Source organism: Trachypithecus francoisi, unplaced genomic scaffold, assembly GCF_009764315.1.
Source record: "Trachypithecus francoisi isolate TF-2019V2 unplaced genomic scaffold, Tfra_2.0 Lachesis_group14, whole genome shotgun sequence".
Taxonomy (NCBI): domain Eukaryota; kingdom Metazoa; phylum Chordata; class Mammalia; order Primates; family Cercopithecidae; genus Trachypithecus; species Trachypithecus francoisi.
Window position 1 is genome coordinate 38,374,652 of NW_022681459.1, and position 21,100 is coordinate 38,395,751.

At 51.3% G+C, this 21,100-nt stretch overlaps 1 protein-coding gene across 1 annotated transcript; it reads right to left on the reverse strand.

The window, feature by feature from the left end:
* Window positions 1-258: 258 nt before the first annotated feature.
* Window positions 259-19,023, reverse strand: PVALB (parvalbumin). Its single transcript, XM_033232841.1, has 5 exons — window positions 18,961-19,023; window positions 16,465-16,532; window positions 14,520-14,652; window positions 13,046-13,155; window positions 259-477 (listed from the first exon to the last, which is right to left on the reverse strand). Exons 2-5 carry the CDS (start codon window positions 16,523-16,525, stop codon window positions 449-451), a joined length of 333 nt encoding a protein of 110 aa, XP_033088732.1. The 5' UTR covers window positions 16,526-16,532; window positions 18,961-19,023; the 3' UTR covers window positions 259-448.
* Between the last annotated feature and the right edge of the window lie 2,077 nt (window positions 19,024-21,100).

Consider the following 21,100-nt stretch of genomic DNA (forward strand, 5'->3'; position numbering starts at 1 on the left):
CATCACTTCCCCTCTCTGAGACTTAGTTTTTTAGAGAATGGGAGTTTCATCACCTACCTTATGGGGTGATGTTAGGGAGTAAGTGGGTAACCTCTGTAGAGTGCCATGCTTAGTACCTAGTGCAAAAAAGAGGCTGTTCCCTTCCATTCTCTCCTATCACATCTTTTCTAACTGTTGAAATCTGGCCCCCACCCCCTGCCCGGATGCATCTGGAAAGCCAATGCCTGACTAGGCCTGAGTCTTCCTCAGCAAGCAGAGTCTGACTGGTACAACCTTTATTGCTTCTCCAGCATTTTCCAGAAGAATGGTGTCATTAGAGGGCCACAGGGGATGGGTGGAGTAAAAAATAACATAAACAAACTGAACAGAAACGCAGGAGGGTGGCAAGAGGGGCTGAGATGGAGTGTTCAGGGCAGAGAGGTGGAAGACCTGGGGCAGTCAGTGCTTCTTAGCTTTCAGCCACCAGAGTGGAGAATTCTGCAGAAGAAAATGACAAAGGAAAGTGAGTCAGAGGCTGGAATGTAAGAGAGACTGTCCACACCTGACTGCAGGGCCCTGGGCGGTGCTTTCTCTGGGTTCTTGCTTCTGCTGCAGGAGCCCCAGAGTGTGCGTGTGAGAATGAATGAATGAATAAATGAATGAGTGGGCAGATGAGTGAAGTGAGGTGGAACATGATGGGCCTACCATATCTTTTGCTTCACCATGTCATGCCACACGCAAAATCAATAATAATAACTACAATAATAACAATAGCATTAATAATAATAGTTTTCTGAATGCTTATCATATGCCAGGCACTATTCGAAACACTTTATATGCAATATCTCATTTGACTCTGACAATAATCCTATCTGGTGCATTTTGTCATTGTTCCTGTTCTACAGATGAAGAAACTGAGGCTCAGGGTCCAGTAATATTTCTGGACTTCTCTGCTGTTTTTCTCCCCAGCAGATGAGTGAGGACAAGGAGTTGGCTGCCATATGCCACTACATGTCTCTGAGATGCCATATCACAGCCTGGTGGAGAGTGTGGGGTGTCAGGCAAGTTCCTATCACCCTAGAAAATGCAGTGTTGTCTTGGCTGGGCACAGTGGCTCACGCCTGTAATCCCAGCACTTTGAGAGACTGAGGCAGGTGAATCACTTGAGGTCAGGAGTTTGAGACCAGCCTGGCCAACATGGTAAAACCCTGTATCTACTAAAAATGCAAAAATTAGCTGGGTGTGGTGGTGGGTGCCTGTAATCCCAGCTACTCCAAAGGCTGAGGCAGGAGAATTGCTTGAACCCAGAAGGTGGAGGTTGCAGTGAGCTGAGATTGTGCCACTGCACTTCACCCTGGGCAACAGAATGAGACTCCGTCTCAAAACAAAACAACAACAAAAAAAGAAAGAAAGGAAGGAAGGAAGGAAGGAAGGAAGAGAGAGAGAAAGAGAAAGAAAGAAAGAAAGAAAAAATAAAATGCAGTGTTGTGATGTGGGGAGAGCACAGGCTGGGGATTGAAAGTGAGGGCTTCCAGGCCTAGTCTGGCCCTATTTGCTGGAAAATGTATCTCTCTGGGTTTTGGTTTCCTCATCTGTCAGTGGAGTGAAGAGAGGGGCCAGTAATAATTCCTTGGGAAAGACAAATAAAAAGCTGGTCATGAAATGGCTTCAAAAAGGCCACAAAAAGTATCTGGGACTCATTTGAGGTGAGCTGCGTCCTCCCTGGACTTTGTATGGAATACAAATGTAAAATCCCACCTATGCAGTTTCTTAGTTTGCATCATTGTACTGTGGTTATGTAAAGTGTTAACATCGGGGGAGCTGGGTGAAGGCTGTACAGGACTCTCTGTACTATCATTGCAATATTTCTGTACATCCACAATTATTTCAAAATAAAAAAAGTGAAAAAACACACACACACAAAACCAAACCAACACATGCTGTATTGCAGAAATAACCTGGCTCTGGGCTGGGCACGGTGGCTCACCCCTGTAATCCCAACACTTTGGGAGGCCGAGGCAGGTGGATCACGAGGTCAAGAGATTGAGACCATCCTGGCCAACATGGTGAAACCCTGTCTCTACTAAAAATACAAAAATTAGCTGGACGTGGTGGCGTGTGCCTGTAGTCCCAGCTACTTGGGAGGCTGAGGCAGGAGAATCGCTTGAACCCAGGAGGTGGAGGTTGCAGTGAGCCGTGACTATGCCACTGCACTCCAACCTGGTGACAGAGTGAGACTCTGTCTCAATCAATCAATCAATCAATCAATAACCTGGCACTGCCGCTGGCCAGATGAAGGGATACATAACATAGCTAGGTGCCTCACCTTTCTGAGGTTTGACTTAGGAAATAGACACCATGCTCTCCTGTCCCTAGGGTGTCCTAGGATAGGAAAGGTGGGTGACCTGGATATGGGGGATGCAGAGCGGGACTGAGAGTGAGGGTCCACCAGCTGGTCTTGAAATCCCCAGGCTCTCTGGCCGAGTGGTAACAGCAGTACCAAGGATGCAGTATCAAATAAATACAAAAACAACAAACACTTGTACAGAATCCCTCCCACAGGGCAGATGTGAAAGTGCTTGCTTTCTCAGCCGGGAGTCTGTGATCTTCCAGGACCTTGGTGGGGCAGGTGGTTATTTTGAGATGTCTTTTATTGGTAGTACTTTTATTAATTATAGCTAGTAACTAACATTTATTGAATGCCAATGTGGGAAGCATTTTGCATATATTATCTCACTGAATCCTCATGACTACTCCATGAGAGACATACCTTTGCCTGTATTTTACAGATGGGGAAACAAACTGAGGCTCGAAAGTTAAGCAGCTTGACCATGGTCACACAGCAGACATGATTCAAGCTAGAAATGCTTTTAGGCTTCCTTCTTCATCCCAGTAGTTTCTCACCTACTTTGACCTAGGTATAGAGTGACGCATGTCCCAGCTCAAATATCACCACCCCATCTCATTAGTCCTTTTTTATTTACTTCATAGTCCTTGGCACTCTCTGAAATGATCTTCTTTATGCACTTATTTTTGTTGGTCTCCCCCTACTAGAATACAAACTCTGGAGGGCAGGGGAGCCTCTTTCTCATTCACTGCTCTCCTGGCAGCCACAGTGTTCCTGGCACACAGTAGGTGCTCATAAATAAGCGCTGGATGGATGGATGGACAGATGGAGGGAGGGATAGTGGGAGGGATGGATGGAGGAGTAGACGGATGGAGGGATGAATGGATGGATGGATGGATGGATGGATGGATGAGGAGTTGGTGGATGGATGGAGGGAGGGAGAGAAGGATGAATGGATGGATGGATAGATGGAGGAAGGACGGATGGATGGATGGATGGATGGATGGATGGATGAGATGGCTCATGAGTCCTTCCTAAGGTTCAACAAGCTCTGACTTACTTCATATAATTCACAGGACAGTCTGGGAGGATTCTAATTTTATAGATGGGGAAATGGAGGCTGGGAAGGTGAGGTGTCAGGGTCATGTGGAAAACAAGAGCCAGAGCCAGGACTTGGCCTCCGGCCTCAGGAACCCCCTACATGAATGTGGAGAGGCTACATCTGAGAGGGCTAGAGTCCCGGCTCAGGCAGAAGCATGAGCCCTCTCCAACTTAAACCTGTCATTTCAACCAGCACTGGCATTCCCTGTTTGGGGACACTGAGTTTCTCTGTCCTGGGATAAAGGATGCATGAGCCTGTCTGCCATCGCCTGCTCGTGGAGAGATTGTCAAGAGGGGAAGCTGGTCCTCTCTGTGCTCCAGACTGCACTGACCCCTTCATCCTCACTCTAGAAATTATGGGCTGTCAGGCTACTCATCGGTAAAGAGCCCGTTGATCACCTTCACACTAGATGGGATTTGGTGCAGCGGGTGTGACTGTGGCCCGGGGACACCAATGAGGGACTCTCCAGTGAAGGAAAGTCAGGCATTTTGGAATCAGACTTTGGGAGGTACTTTGGAGCTGTGGGGTTTTTGAAAGCCTCTTAAATCAGCCCCTCTGCCCACCTTGCAATCTATTCTGAAACAGCCAGGACATCACAATAGCCACATGCGCTGGCCTTCAGCAGAGAACACGGAATTCTAATTTTATCCCCTCAGAACCTTCAACAGGCGACTTTGTAGATAAATTGAGGGCAGGAACCACCTCTTCCGTGCCTTTCATGTCTGCCTCAGGGCTGAGCTCTTAGGAGCCAGTCAATTAACTAACAGGTCTCCTAGCCAAACCCTTCCTCTAAAATGCCCAGGTCTCTCCTTAAAGAAAAACAAATAACTGGCTGGGTGCGTTGGCTCATGCCTGTAATCCCAGCACTTTGGGAGGCCAAGGTGGGCAGATCACAAGGTCAGGAGTTCGAGACCAGCCTGACCAACATGGTGAAACTCCATCTCTACTAAAAATACAAAAGTTAGCCAGGCACGGTGGCGTGCACCTGTAATCCCAGGTACTCAGGAGGCTGAGGCACGAGAATGGTTTGAAGATGGAGATTGCAGTGAGATGAGATCACACCACCGCACTCCAGCCTGGGTGACACAGCGAGACTCTGTCTCAAAAAAAAAAACAAAACAAAAAACCCCACAAACAAAGATCCCGTAAACTCTAGGTCAGCTTAACTGGCAGTAGGTAGGATCCCAGGATGGCGAATGTAGCTTTGAACCATCGAGTTCTAGTCTTGGCACTGCCATCTGCTGCTGTCCTTGGACAACACACCTTATCCTCCCTGGTCCTGGTTTTCTTCTGAGTGAGTGTCAGGTCTAGAAGACGCCTTTCCGGCTGTCACATGGTGTTTGGAGCAAGCAAGCTGGGGGTAACACCCAGCTCCCATTTCTTGTTCCTGTGGCCTTCAATTAGATGCTTCGCCTCACCTGTCAAATGGAGCTCGTGATAGTACCTACTTCCTTAAGTTGTTCAGAGGAGCCAGCACCAAAGCTCTTGGTCACAGGCCTGATGCACAGCAAGCTCTCAGTATCCGGTGATGTTGCAACCAAAGTGTTTCTATACCTCAAGCCACTTTGAAACCAAACCTATAAACGCCTCGCTACTGCCCGGCAGAAGCAGCAGGCTCTAAATGGTACTGTAACTGGTAATTGTTAGCATCATTGTTGTTCATGTTGCCATTGTTTGTCTCTAGGATTCCAGCATTTCCTGCCTCCACCCTGGCACCTACCTACAACCGTCCAGCAACCCTGGACCTACGTCTGAATCTTGTTCCATCACTACCTGGCTAGGTGGCCATCAGTCACTACTTTAGCTCTCTGAAGCTTAGTTTTCTCATTTGTAAAGTGGGTATAATAATGCCTGTTTAGATAGCTATTAGAAAGACTAGATGGGGTAACACAACTGGCACATAGTAACTTCTAAGTGTTAGTTCCACCTCCCTTGTGGATCTCCCCAGCACAACCGACACAGGTTGGAGCTTTGACATAACATTAACCATGAAAGTCCTGAAACTAAGCAGGGCAAGGAAGATATAAACAGAGGGCATGGAAAACCTAAAGAGCAACCAGCTAACCTGGTACAAGTTTCCAATCCATCTATCCCATCAGAGCTAGCATCCCACCTCTGGCACACCCATCCATGGCAACTTAGTTCCTGATCCTCAGTTTCCTCACCTATAAAATGGGGATACTGTGACTATCTCCTTATAGGGTTATGGTAAGGGCTCCAGGAGATAATGGAGAAGGAGTACCCAGCACAGTGCCTGGCACACAGTGGGAATGTGACTAAATCAACTCTTAATGTTGACAGGTAGAAGAGACAGTCTTCCTTTGGAGGCATCCAGAATCGTCATTCTCTTCTAAGACATGCAAGTTCAGCAGTACCTTTGCAGGCTAGAACCTCGCCCAACCCCCTCTGGGGACAGCTCCCAGATGTCATCATTGTCCAATCAGAAAGAGACGAGGGAGGTAGACGGTAGGGATGGGGGTGGGAGGGAGGCAGCAGAGGAAGGATCAGAGGACTAGAGGATTCTGTTCTTTTCTTTCCCTTAGGAAACCGAAATTAGCCTAATTAGGTCTGCCCTAGTCCAAGGCTGTGGGGATTGGACAAATTTAGAAGCTATTGACAGGTGAGATCAGCACACACTGATGGCCCAAAGCGAAACTGAGCCGGCCATTGAGTCAGCGGCTGGAAGGCTCTTTCCCTCCCTCTGTCGTGATGACCGTGATGACCGGGATGAAGGAGCTGGCCTCCTGGTTTATCACCTCGCCTCTAAATAGCTCCCGGGCTCGGTTTCTTATAAATTGGTATCTCAAACAGGGATCACCTTCCCATCCCGGAGAACTGGGAGGCAGAGTCACTCCGGGTCAAGCCAGACAGCCACAAGGAGGCCGCGTCAACAGTTCTGCGGCTCACTCTGTGCTAGGCACCGCCCGGTGTGTTACTCCACCTCATCCTCATCGGCTCTCTTTTCTTTATTTTATTTACAGAGAAACTGAGGCTGAGTGTCACTCAGCTAGAAAGATTCTAACAGGTGTGGCTGGGGCCAGGGTGCGTCTCTTCCTCAAAGGTTGGAGTTAAATGGCCCCACATTCTAACTCAAGCTGCAACCCCCAGAGGCAGGAGAGGGATGCATGGAGGGCAATGTCTTTTTCCACCAAGCAGCTGCTCCCTTTCACAGAAGGCCAGTTACGTAAGGAAGACTGCTTCCTCTCCCCTTGCTAAATCTTTTCTAGTGCAGCATAAGGCCAGAGCTAGGGAAAGTCCACACGGGAATAAAAGAAGCAGCTTGCTAAGCACAGAAGCCATTTATAACTAAAACGTCTCAGCTCAGCTTAGGGGAGGGAGTGGTGGAGTCAGGAGACCCGGGTCCCATTGGGCCAAGGACTTGCTATGTGACTTTGGCACTTACTGTCTACGGGGCCTTGGTTTTCACGTCTCTCAGTGGGGATCACAGTGTCCCCTAGACCTCACTGAGCTGGTACCAGGGTGCAATGAGATGGGACAAAGCATAGTGCACCTTAGGGCTCTGCCCTCAAACCCTGGGCTGGCCTTGATATGAGCATCTTGTCCTACTTAGAAATCAAATCACCATAGAGGCCGGAGGGCTAGAATGACAGGGAGACGCGCAAATTCTCCTTCTATCCCTCTCTCACTTTTCTCCTGCTTTAGACTCCATTTCATTTCTGTTGAGGATTGAGATTCCACCACTTTCCAAAGGTTTTAGGTGGGTTACAAGCAAAGCATTCCCATAAAATAAGAGGAAAGGAATCATTTCCAGAACATTCCCTTCATTGGAGCAACAACCCTGTGAGGTGAGTATTTTTCTCCCCACTTCCCAGGTGTGGGAATGGATGTCCTGAAAGAGGAAAAGATACAGCCATTCCCACGGCTGATGCCCAGCGTTTGGCTTTCTAATTTCTGCCTGACTCAGGGCCTCCACCACAGCCCAAGGCCTTACGCTATCGCTCCCTCTCACAGTAAATAGGCTACTTAAAGATAAAAGAGAACAGATTTTGCCAGAGGGAAGCAGAAAAGGCAAATTCCTTCAGGCACGGGAGTGGGTGGCGGTGGGGGGCTGCAAGGTTAGACAATAATGATGACTACGTTTCAGCAACAGAAGCAAAATGCAAACCCCAGACTCTTGAGTCTAGACACGCTTAAAGCAGAGGGCAGTGGATCCATCACCGGCAATGGGTTTCGGGAAGAATGTAACTAGGACTGCGTGCAGGCACGTGTGCGCGTGGGGCGTGCGGATCTTCTCTGCAGCAAGATATTAGGAGTCAAGGTTTGAAGAGGGCCCCGAGGCTTCACAGCAAGTCGCTCTGCTTCCCTGGGCCTCAGTTTCCTTGTATGTATCAGTACTAAAGATATCTTGTAGAGCTGTTGGGAGGTTTGCATGAGTTAAAAGAGGTAAGGCCTGTGTGCAGCACTTGGCACACAGGAAGTGGGAACGGATGCTAACCTCGATTCCTGTTGGTCGGCCCATTCTGTGGGGGCAGGCATTGAGTTTGGAAGGCCCAGGCTGGGGACACATGCCCATGTGAGGCAGGATGACAGAGGGTCCTGGCTGGACCACTGTGCCTCAGTCCTAGCTCTGCTACAGAGAGACCCTGGGCATGTCACTTCTCGCGATGCCTCAGCTTCTTCACTTGCAAAATGGGGATAGTGATGGCATCTACTTTCTAGGATTATTGTAAGGCAGTGGTCCTGTAAGTGTGGTTCGCCAGATCATTAGCACCATCTGCTAACTTGTTAGAAATGCAAAAGTGTGGGCTCCACCTAAGAAATCAGAAACTCCTGGGTCTGGCACAGCCATCTGTGTTGTCAAAGGCCCTCCAGGTGATGCTGACACCGACTCCCAGCTGGAGACCCGTTGTGAAGGTGAAGTATTTGAAAAGGCACCTGCCACATAGTCTGCATTGTCTGCTTTTTATGCCTGGGCTTTGCAACTGCAAGTGCTTTAACAAAGATTATTTTGGCACCCTTCACCTCTTTTTCTAGCTTCTCTTTCCTTTTCAGCCTTAAGCCCCTCCCCATATCAGCCCTGCGCCAGCCTTTTAGGGTGGCCTTTGAGAATCAATCAACCACATCTATAAAAGCCTTTGAGTTTCCTGGAAGTAGTTGCCTCAGAGACAGGAATGCAAAGGGTTATTATTAGAACTTTGTCTTCCTACCCCCTCCCTTCAATACAGGATCTTTAAGAACCTGGTAAATATCACTCACCTTCAGAAGGACGAACAGAGCAGGGAAGAGAGGTAGTCCCTGGTTTGGGGCTCTCCCAGCACCTGCTACAGACAAGTCCTCACAGATCCCCAACCTCAACTTGCAGATCATCTCCCCCTACATACAGCAGTTGTGCATCCTCATCACTGCACAGTGCTGCCCAGAGCTGAGCACTTGTTCATTTCATTCATTCATTCATTCAACCAATACACTTTTCTTGTTCTCTCACTATGGGCCAGGCCCTGTGCTAGGTGCTGGGATTAGAACTGAACAAAACAAAGTTCCTGTTCAGCGGATCTGACATCCTAGTGGAGGAGAAAGAAATAGGCAATAAGTCAATCAATAAAATCATCTTATCATAAACTAAACTATGAATGAATGAATGAATGAAGCAGGCAGCACAGGTCATGTGCTTTGGAGCTCAACAGACCTGACTTCAGACCTTGATCTTTACTCTTCCTAGCCTAAAGGGTTTATGCAAGCCCTTAGTCTCTCTGAGCCTCAGTGTGCCTATCTATAAAATAGGAATCATAGTAGTATACATTTCAGAGATAGCTAGGAAGATTAAATGAGGGAAATGCTAAGCACAGTGCCTGGCATGTATTGAGTGCTCTATGAAGTTAGATGCTATTGCCATCGTCATTCAAGGTCACACAGCTGAGCCAAAATACTGAAGTGGTCCTCTGTGTAGACATTTATCCACTGGGACATCTGTGAAATCCCAGGGCTGGAATGTACCCCAGTAATTGGCTAGTTATACGCCCCATGGTTTTTTTTTTTTTTTTTTTTTGGCGGAGTCTTGCTCTGTTGCCCAGGCTGGAGTGCAATGGTGTGACCTCGGCTCCCTGCAACCTCCACCTCCCAGGTTCAAGTGATTCTGCTGCCTCAGCCTCCTGAGTAGCTGGGATTACAGGCATGTGCCACCACACCCGGCTAATTTTTTTATTTTTAGTACAGACAGGGTTTTGCCATGTTGGTCACGCTGGTCTCGAACTCCTGACCTTGTGATCCACCTGCCTTGGCCTCTCAAAGTGCTGGGATTACAAGTGTGAGCCACCACGCCCGGCTTGCCTCATGGTTTTAAAGATGAGGTACTTTATGGTCAGAAGGGCTCTCTGGGACATGCCCCAGATCCTACCAGGAGCTGAAGGCATCTTCCAGCTATAGGTGGGGCTTGGGCCCTCTGGCCTTAAGAGAGAGTGACAGCAAAGCAGAGTATCTGAAACAGAATGTCCTGGGCCCCAAAAAGGCTCTGCTTCCCATCTCACCACCTATTGGACATCATTGCACCCACCCTTCCTGCGTTAGGGGGTTGGGAGTGAGGAAGGGGGCGTCTGCATCTTCCCACCTCAAAAGCATGAGGTGTGGGGCCCCAGTGCCTCAGGGTGGCCTGTGCTCATTGTCTATTTTATGTGTTGCCTATGAGTTCAATGGAGGCTGCACAGGTGGGCCTGGACCACGCTTTTAGGTTTGAATCCTGGCCCTGGCACTTGCTGGCAGCATGACCTTGCACTCACTTCCTGGGCTGCCCTTTCTACATCTGCACTTATGTCCTCTGTCATCCCAAGGTCAAATGAGGTAACCAAACCCAGCACTGGGCTGGACACACATGACATGCCCAGCTAATAAGTCTTTCCTCCCATTCTTGGCAAAGCAATCTTCTTGCCCCTTTCTGAACATACCCTACAGTTTCCAGCTGATGCCAATGCCTTGCCTGGACCCCACTCCCTCTGTCCCCTACAGCCTGTGGCATAGCCTCCGAGTCTGCACAAAATGCCTGATGCCTGCACCTCTGCCTCTGGCTGGCACTATCACTTGTTTGAGTATATGTGTGCAAGCAATGTGCAGACAATAAAAATGACATTGTATGGCCAGGTGGGTGGCTTATGCTTGTAACCCCAGCACTTTGGGAGGCTGAGGTGGGCAGATGACTTGAGGCCAGGAGTTCGAGACCAGCCTGGCCAACATGGTGAAACCCCATCTCCACTAAAAATACAAAAATTAGCTGGGCATGGTGGTGCGTGTCTACTATCCCAGCTACTTGGGAGGCTGAGGCAGGAGAATTGCTTAAACCCAGGAGGCGGAGGTTGCAGGGAGCTGAGATTATACCACTGCACTCCAGCCTGGGCAACAGAGAAAGACTGGCTCTAAATAAATAAATAAATAAATAAGGCATTGGAGTTGCTGTTTATTGAGCATTTGCTACGTGCTGGGCACTACAGGCCACATTCTCATGTTATAATGCCTAGTTTACAGATGAGGAAGCTGGGGCTCAGGGCTAAGGAGCAGCTGCTCAGGGGCACCCAGTTAGGAAATGGGCCTGAATTATTTTTACCTCTTCCATTGCCAGGCACAGAGTTGCTACTCAGTCAACATCTGCTGGATCTGTTAGAAGAGTTTAGTTGATGCTTTAAGATCTGAGTGTGGCAGGGAGGGAGGGAGGGAGGCAGGGAACTGGGCCAGGTCTGGCTTGGTTTTTCTTCATCATGTAGGTTGTCTGTGGGCAGTCAGCCATGAAGACCCGGCCCAGGGCTTCTGAGCTATGGCATATTGGCTGCAAATAAAAATGGAAGGCAGGTCTGGAGGCCTGGGTCAGGGTTGAGGTGGGAGCCAAGCCTTGGGGTGGAGCTGTCTGATAAGCAGACTGGTGGGGATGAGGGTGTGAAGGAGGATCTGCCAAGCACCAGAAGCCCGAGGAGCAGCCAAGCCAATGATGCCTTTCCAATACCCTCTCCTCCACTCCTTTAAAACCACCTCCCTCCCTCCCAGCCACAAGAAGGGCAGCTGGCATAAGACGGCCAGGGGACCCCCTGCATTTGACTTTGACAGGGATTCTCCATTCTTGTTACTGGCAGGAAACAAACAAACAAAAAAGAAACAAACAACAACAAAAAAACCCTCTAGCTCATAAGCAATAAGCATACACCTACTTTCATATTCCTTGTACCTTTCCCAAAGCAATTTTGTATTCACAGAAACTTAATTTTCACAACGAGTCCAAACAGGTCTTAGGAGAAACTCATGCACCCCATTTGCCGGGCAAGGGAACGTAGGTGTGCAGAGGTGATGTGTTCAAGGTCACAGCTGGCAAGGGGCAGAGACGGAGGAGAGCATGGGTGTCTGGGTTTTATACTCAGGCAGCGGACGTTTAGGAAGAACCTGCTTTGTGTGGGGTATTGGCTAGATACTGGGGCTAGAAGGATGAATGCAACACAGTCCCTAGTTTTAAATAAATTAGCTAATACATGCGTATATAGCATTTACTCTAGGCACTTTACATATTAACACATCTAACCCTTGTAATCACCCTATAGGAATTATCATTATGTTCAGTTCAGAGATGAGAAAACAGAGGCCCAGAGTAGTTATCTAATTGTGCACGGGCACACAGCTCGAAAGCAGTATGGCTGGGATTTGAACCGAGATAGCCTGGGGCCCAGAGGCCAAACACCTACACACAGTTTTCTCTGAGATCAGTAGAAAAGGCCATTATGGGAGCAAATAGCAGCCTAGCATGCTGCAAACACTCATTCAGGTCTGGTTCTAAATCCCTGCCCCACCACTGTGTCCTAGCTCTTTGAACTAGGCTAAGCACCTTCAATGTCCATTTGCCCACCTGCAAACTGGAGATAATTCCTGAGGAAATCATGATGCTAAGAGAGATGGCAATGTGGGTGCACTGTATGAATGCCACATGGAGCCAAATGGAGAAAGGAGTGGACGGTGGGCCACTGGTCTCTCATCTGTGCTAACATCGAAGCTTGCAAAGCAAGGCAGGACCAGGTATTCACCGTCCGAATTCCCCGCTGATTTCTGGCTTACTGTTTTCCTGGCTCTGCTGCAAGGCTAGAATAGTACATTTGAGTAAAACCCAAACAGGTTTTGAGACTTGGGGTTACAGGACACCAGGACAAGATGCTGAGGAGGAGAGGAGATAGGAATTTCCATCCCTGGAATCTGAGAATGTGAGAGGCAGAGGATCCTTGGGGATTAGTCGGCCTCATTTCCTTGGATTACAGATGGGAGACAGAGGCCCAGTGATTGAGAGACACTGCCCAAGGTCACACAGCCAGTTTGGGCAGAGCTTGGATCAGTATTCATGCAAAAGTGCAGGCTGAGTTCAGGAAAAAAAAATCCCAAATCATCCTGGATCCCCTACTCAGCAGGAAAAACAGAATCTACTCCTTTTAGGTTTTCAAATTAGGAAAATACACCAGTTTTCCTTTGTCTGGAGTATGTGGCAGAGCTCTCAGACCTAATGGACAGCTTTTTATCTTATAATCTAGGGGAGTGAGGGGCCCCATATCATCCCTTCCTTGTGACAGACATAGCTTCAAACTTTTTGCATCCAACACCCCAAGATCCACAATATGCCCAGACCCCAGGTCACTGCTACCCACCGTCAACCCCAATTTTGCCGTCCCCATCTTTGTCTCCAGCAGCCATCAGCGTCTTGGTTTCTTTAGCAGACAGGTCTCTGGCATCTGGGGAGAAGCCTTTTAGGATGAATCTGGAGGAGAAAAGGGAGAAAGCCAGTGAGGGAGTCAGGCCGAGGTCTCCTTGCAGGACACTGGATGGAGGGTGGTCTTGTGTCTGCGTGGGGAAAGGGGTGGCTGGGACAGGCAGCCAGCAGCAGTCACGCACACAGATGCTCTGTGCCAGGTAGCCTGCTCGGTGGCTGTGCTTTCATGGATGAGTATTCAGGAAAGGACAGGCTGTCCTCAGCGAAGGGCTGATCCCACTTCAGGGAGGGCACCGACACTGGTTAATTTATCCAACAAGTATCCACTAAGTGTCATTTCTGTGTCAGGCATATGCTGGAAAGTGGGGTCACAGTGGTGATCTTCGGAAGGCACTGAAAAAAATAAGGAGGTCCTAGGCTCCAAGAGAGACCACACGGTGTGATGGGCACAATGGCGGTGGAAGTGGAGGGGGGCGCTCAGAAGCTGTATCTGCCCACCTGGGGTGAGGGGAGGAGCGGGGAGGTTTCCCAGTGAAGGTGATGCCTGGAGGACGGGGGAAGTCAGCCTCTGTGAATGTGTGTGTGTGTGTGTGTGTGTGTGTGTGCAGAAGTGTACATGCATGTTGGATGTAAGTGGGTAGAATATGAAGGTTCTAGCCACTTAAAATCAGAAGGTACGCTTGTGAGATGGTTTAGCGGGGAGACAGGATGGTTGGGGAAGTCACTACTTGAAAGGCCTCTCCCTACACCCACCCCCCATCCTTCTCTTTGTGACAAAACTCAAGGCTTTCTTGGCCAGAAGGTGACATAAGGCAACCTGAGTCAGTAGACATGGCCGGGTGGCCGAGGGGATTATGGCAGGAGACAGTTTTTGCCGATGGAGGCATACATTTTCCTAGCCACAGCCTTCTCCTTCTCTGCTTTTCTCCAAGGACCCCTGGACCCCCAGAGCTGGTTCTGCATCCCTGGCTTGCCCAGAAAATGCACCAGCCACACTAGTACCAGAGGGCTGGGGGCTGCAGGAAGGTGGTAATTGTCAGACAAATGAAAATCAATGAAATACTCAAGTGAATGCTTTCTGCCCCGCCTATGGTGCTAGGCAGCAACAAAAACTGCCTTTTCATTTGTATTAAATTATTAAGTAGCATCATTCCATTAGCAATATTAAGTGGCTATCATTTAACCTAGTTAGTTCCACTTTCAGCTGAGGGTTTTACTCTTCCGAAGCAATAGTGCCGGGAAGCCTTTGCCCCTGGTGCCCTGGGTCCGAGCACTGCCTTCACGCACCGTTACTTTCTGTGAAGCAGGCAGAGTGAAAGGCAGGTCTGATGGACACTTGGAAGCTAGAGTCCCAGCCCCCACTCCCTCTCACACAGCCGTGGGCTGGGCAGCCCCTGCAGGCCTCCGCTTACCCCAGCTCATCCTCCTCGATGAAGCCACTTTTGTCCTTGTCCAGGATATGAAACACCTTCTTCACATCATCCGCACTCTTTTTCTTCAGGCCGACCATTTGGAAGAACTTTTTGTGGTCGAAGGAGTCAATGGCTGTGGGGGGAAGAGCAGGGTCAAATAGGACCAGAAAGGCTGGTAGGGAAGCGTGGGAGAATGGAGGATGTCAAAGCATGTGTTGATGGATTCCCGCATGCCAGTTGTGGAGAATGAGAGGTACCCACCTCCATCAGAGGACTGAGGGAGCCCGGGCAAGGGAGGATGCCCTGTCCAAGGTCACAAGGCTGGAAGTGGAAGAGGTGTGCTCACATCCAGATCACCCCGGCTCTCAAGCCTGCCCCCACACCCCGCCTCCACTGCACCCATTCCTGATGATGGGAGCAGCATCTAAGAACCAAAGGCTTTTGTTCTTCTGAGAACCTCGTATCCAGGAAGCCTTTTGGGTGCCAGCTGGTTGGGAGTGGGCTGGGGAATTGAAGGGGGCATGAACATGGTCCTGGGAGTAGGGGGAGGAGGGTTGACCTTCTTTCTTGGCCACAGACTCTGTGACCAGAAAATTGACATAGAAAGGTCAGGTTTCCCTCAAGGTCACACAGAGGGAGGAGGAGAGGGAAGAGGAGGGGCAGACCCGGAAGTCCTGGCTCTGCGTAGAAATCCATGTAGGAGGCAGTGGGAAGGGGGTGTTGGGAGGCTCCCGAGAAATACCCAGTTAAGTTTCTTCCCAGATGGGCTTGAGGTGAAGGGAGAGGGTTATCTCAGGACCCTAGGAGGGTGGCTTCCCAGAGAGGTTCTTGTGCCCAGGGGAGGGGGTGCAAAGCAGAAAGGAAATGGGAGTCCTTTTCTACCTGCGATTTTCTGTATCTTGGGGTCCTTTTTTAGAACACCTGGGGAAGGGTACAATGTTAGATCCTGTATCATGTGTATGTATATGTGTGTGTGTGTGTGTATGTGTGTATGTGTGTGTGTATATGTGTGTGTATGTGTGTGTGTATGTGTGTGTGTGTGTAGGGGTGTGTGTATGTGTGTGTGTGTCTGTGTGCAGGAGGTGGCTGTGAAAGTCATGTTCTCTTCCCCTCAGCACAGGGCTAGAGGCAAGGAAAGTTGCCCTGTCCACCTCCGACACTAGGCTGGGCAACCCAGGTCTAATACCCCTTCTGCCCAGTTCGGTGACCTTGGGCAACTGTGTTGTCCTCTCCAAGACAGTTCCCTTGTTTCCCCACCTGTACGACAGGGGAGGAGGAAGGCGGGCAGCTAAGCGGTGAAGTCCTGGGCAGCTGGGAGAGGTGAGCCTGCCAGTTCCCCTCCCCGGCCCGCCTAAGGAGGCCCGAGGTCTGAGGCACTGAAGGTGCCCCGTGCAGGCTTGGGCAGAGCTGTGCGCCGGCTCCAGAAGGTCACCTCGCCCGCAGGTCCACTGCTGAATCTCAGTAAAGGAACTAGGGCAGTCAGGAGGCCAACAACGGCTACCGCCTGGCGAGAAAAGTCCTATCCAGAATGAGGGTCCAGGAAAGGGGTCGCTTGGAGACGGGGATGCGCCCTGCAGTCCTCTCCACGTGCCTTAAAGAGGACGTCCAGAGAGCTCGTACAAGGACCCTGGCGATCCCTCCTCCGACCCTGGTCTTCGCCCTTGGTTCCGGACCCTGAGTCCTCCCAGCCACCGGGCCTTCAGCACCCTCAAGTTTCTGTAACTTGGGCAGGGCGCCCGCTTCCCCGCCCGCTCCCTGCGCCACGTCTCGCCCGGACAGAGTTTGGGAACTGCCAAGGACGCCCCCGCCCCGACCTCGCCGGCGCCCAGGGGGAAGTGTGGGCAGAAGCGTGCTGGGGAAGACCCTCAGGCTGCCGAACCCGCGGAGTGCAGGGGTGCGGGCGGTGGACGAGGAGAGAGGGATGGAAGGGGAGCGCGCTGCTCACCGCTAAAGGCTCCCACCGCCTTCTTGATGTCCTCAGCGTTGAGCAAGTCTGTCATCGACATCCTGCAACTGTTTGAGCGGGCAGAGCAAGTGCGAAAAGATTAAAAAGTGCTTTTCTCATCATTTCTGCTCATATGACCAGCGCTGCAGTGCTGCGCGCCGGGCGCACGCCCGCCGGGCCTGGCATGGCGCCAGGGGCCCGGACTCTGAGCGCAGCGGGAGCGGCTCAGTCCAGCCTCGCGGCTGAGCAGCGCCGGCCGCCGGCAAGAGGGCGCGCGGACCTGCTACCGCTCCTGCACCGCCAGGCCAGGGGTCCGCGGGATCCCAGGGGCTGCGGCCAGGGCACGAGGGAAAGGGGGCCACCTCTGGGATTTAGGGGGCACTGGAGTCACCAGCCGGGTCTGGAAAGTCCACCTGCTGTCAAGGACACGCAGGAGGTGCGGGGTCTCAGATCTGGGAACCTCCGAGGATGTCCTGCCGCGTGGGGGAAGATCCTGAACCCTCAGCGGCCAGCCTGCACCCCAGGACCCCCTAGGCCCTGCTCCCTTTCTCTCTCCACTCCTACTTCAGCCTCTGCTCTGGTCTTTCCTGGACGCAAATTTATGCTGCAAAATCTGAGCGCTGAGGTCGTGAAACCTGACCCACCGGACGCAGGGAGGAGGTGGCAGGGACAGGGACAGGGACAAGCAGTAGCTGCTGGCGCCCACTTCGGGTGCCCCATCCCACATCTGGCCAGGGATGCACATTCTAAAACCTGATTTTATTTTTATTTTTTTGTTGGCTTGATTTTTCAAAGAACACTTCTCAGATCTCTACTAACTACTCGCTTTCCTGGTCTCCTGGGTCCCGGCATCATGGGACCAGACTCCCCCTGCTTCCATAAACCTTTTTGGGCAGAGTAGGGTGGGGGAGGCTGCTTGGAATTGCTAAGGTCCCTCCCAGAAAGCCCCGTATGTGTTTGGAAGAAGGGTAACCCCTTCAGACCACACTTTCTAGACAACCTAAGCAGGCCGTGGGGGCTCTGAACTTCACCTCTGGAAAAATGTCACGGTGTCTATCTTTATGCAGCCAGAGATCAGCTGTGTTCTTCCCCACGGTTCCCAAGGTTTCAAGCTGCAACCAGCTGCTTCTAGAGTGTGTGAGCACTGGACAGGGAGTCAGGAGGCCTGGGTTCTAGATCCTGGGCTGCGCTAAGTCCCTGTGTGACCTTGGGTTGTGACCTTCTCTGGGCTTCTGTCTCTCGGTGATGTGTTGATGTCAGTGGTCCCATGTAGTAGGACCTGGGGACTGCAACTTAAGGTATGGGCAGGTAGGCAGGGCCTGGGGCTGTGGTGGCCCTGGGTGGTGGGGCCCAGGGAGAGCAGCTGTCCAGCTGCCCAGTAGCTCAGGTTTCCTGACATCGTTGTCAACACTGTCTCCTGCAGCTCAGCCGTGGATGGGTGCCCTTCCTGGAAACCTTAGGATACCGTTGCTGGCTCCAGCTGCCCCCTCCCTGTGAGTCAGCTCCTTCAGGCCACAGCCCGCCAGCTGGCTTCCAAGGCTCCCAGACTGCGGCTCCTGACCTGATGCCTCTCCTGTCTAGGACTTCCCAGGATCCCTCAGCTACCCTGGCCCCTGCTGCTACTGCCGTCACCTCTGCACCTTGTCCCCAGCTGGGCTGCTGACTCAGACATGCCAAGCTCCTACGCTATCATTTCAACTCCCAGGCTCAGCTCACTCCAGGGGTGAGCTCACTCCAGCTTACTCCTAGTTGGAGAATGGATTTCCCCACCTGAAAGACCCTTCAGCTATACCAGTGGAGAAATGGAGGCGCAGAGAATCTGTGAGTGGTCTGAGGACACATGGCAAAGCAATAGCAGAGCAGAGCACACCCCTGGGCTCACTCATGTGGAGTTCAGTGGCTCTCTGGGTGATCCTCCCTGGCGCCTGGGACCCAGCTCTATCAGGTGCCATACATCTCAGCCCCACACTGGCTCCTGGTGAGCCCCTAAGCAGTGACCCTGTGGCAAAGGCTGGAGCCTCAACAGAGGCCCACTCTTCTTCCGTCTCCTTCCTCCCTCTCTCCTCGCCGCTGAGTTCTCTCATCAACTTGAAACACCCTTCGGGGCTGAGTCCTCCCAGGCAGAGCATCAATGTCATGAGGTCATCCCATCAGTCCTCGGTAGTCCTCCTCTGCCCTCTGGGTCCCCTCTGATGGCATCACCAGAGTCCACAGATGTCTGGCTCCACCCCTCTTGTTCTACGGCTGGGGAATCTGAGGCCCAGCCTCAGGGGGCAGAGGGAGGGGGGAGTTTGCCCCAGGCCACACCAGGAGTCTGCGTGGAGAAGCAGGAATGCATACTCTCAGCCCTACATTCCCCAGCTGCCCTGCCTCCAGCACCCCCACCACACCCCCCCTCCCTCAGGTCACTAGGGACAGGGGAGATGTAGCTGTCCCTTCCAGCTGGCTCATCCTGCTGCATCCCTCTATCCTCCAACCTCGGTTGCTGCCACTCACCTCAGGTGGGGGTGGAGGGCTGAAGCCTGCCCTGAAAGGCTGGGCTGGTGGGAGGTCCCGTCGGGAAGTGAGCCTGGCGGTGGGATGGCCACCTATATAGGCTTCTGCTCTGGCTATTTTGGGAGGTGGCACTCCCCGTAGCCCCCGGCCCCCTCCCCTTCCGGTGTCAGGTACTCCCCAACCATGGTGCTGGGTGTCTGTATCACATTCAGCCTCCCTGGGCCCATCAGGCCAAGCCTATTAATAACTCTTGGCTCCTGCTTCCCTCCAGCACCCAAATTTGAGGCCCAGGCAGGGCTCACCTCTTCCATGAAGCCTTCTGTGACTACTGTAGATGGCAGCGATGTTTCCTTCTTCCATATCCTGCCAGGAAAGGAAGAGAAACAGCAAGGAAAATAATGAAACTAGAATTGTTCTCTGTGCCTGGGGCTGGGCCCCGTTCCTATGCTTATATGATCTCTCACTACAGCCTCGCCAGGTAGACATGGCTGTTCTTGCACAGATGAGGAAACAGCATGAAGACATTAGATGTTAAGTAACCTGCTGCTCAAAGCCATGGGCCTGGGGCTGGGAGCGGACTCAGCACTTTTGTGCAAGGATCTAGTGTCTGGTAGGAGATGTTCTGCATATTCTCAGACAAGTCCCTTCTTCTCTCTTTCTCAGTCTTTCCACCTGTAACATGAGCTCAATCAGAAGTAAACTGTGCTCTGTCTAGGGCCAGAGGAAGATGGACCCCCTGAAATTGTTTGCAATGCAAAATGTCACAGGGGTGTGACATTGAGTCGCAAAGGCCCCAGCCCTTCATGATTTGCTAAGAGATCTCTGACGTTGTCTGTCTTGGATTGGAGATGACCATCCAAGGGATGTGTTTTGAGAAGCATGAATGACCAAATGAATTTAATTAATACACAGTGAATGTCTAACCTGAGCACAATGAAATGTTCCTCTCCTCATCCCTAACCTGAAAAGAATCTCCAGGGCACTGAGATTGTCAGTGGTGGGGTCTAGTTCTTGACAGCGACATGAGGAATCCCAGGCTCCATGCAAAGGCTGTTTGGAAGCTCCATGGATAGAGAGAGTCGAGGGCAGGCTGCATGGGGGAAGCTGGGGCTGGGGCCTCCTTGAGGTGTGGTGCTGGGGCCTGAGCGAGGTTGCTGGTGGTGGCAACAGGGAGGAGTGTGCAGATAGGGGAGCATCTCTTGGACAGAATCTTCCAGAATTGGGACTGTGGCATGAACAAGAGGGACAAATCCAAGCTGACCCTAAATTTTCAAGCTGGGGTTTGCTGAAGAAGGAAGGTGGGGAGTGTAGGGAGGAGGTAGAGCTCAGTCGGGGGGATGATAGAGTGGTGTTGAATCCTAGGATGTTAGGGCTGGGACAGCCTCCTCGGTGATTGGCTAGAAACTTCTACAAACGACATCGTGTTATAGATGAAGAAACCAAGGCCAGGATGACTTACCCAAATTCCCCAGAGAATAGTGGAGGAGACAAGAGCTGGTGCTGGATTTAGGGGGCCTGAAGGACGCCCTAGTGGAGATGTGTCTGAACTCTGGAGTGAGGTCAGGGCTAGACCCGTGGGGCTTTGGTGGTCATCAGAGAGGTCAAGGAGTTGATCTCGTCAGGTCGTGGGCATGGCTGAGCTCAGGGAGACGGATGCAGGAGAACCTTGAGGATGAACCCTTGAGGAAGATCCCTGACTGGGGCCTGGGAAAATAATCACACTTGTTTGTTGAACAGTGTGCTGGGTTCTGTGTGCACAGCATCACACTTTGATTCTTGTGTCCCCTTAAGAGGTAGCCAAAACCTTCTCTTTTTTACTAATGATGGAAGAACAAGGCTCAGAGAGGTTGGGCAACTTGCCTAAGATCACAGAATGGAGATAGGATTTCAGCCCATGTTCTCTGACTGGAAAGCACTTGCTCCTTTCTACCACACTATCCTGCTTCTAGAATAAGGCCAGAGGACCGGGGCAGCATCTACATGGGTGAATTCTCGGGAGCCCAGATGGCCTTCCTCTTTGTCCCCATAGGTCTTCTTCATGTACCTCTAATTAAGCAAATCTAGATGGGCTGAACCATATCACGTGTGTGTATGTGTGTGTGTGTGGGGTACATTTATTGAGCACCTACTGTGTACCCAG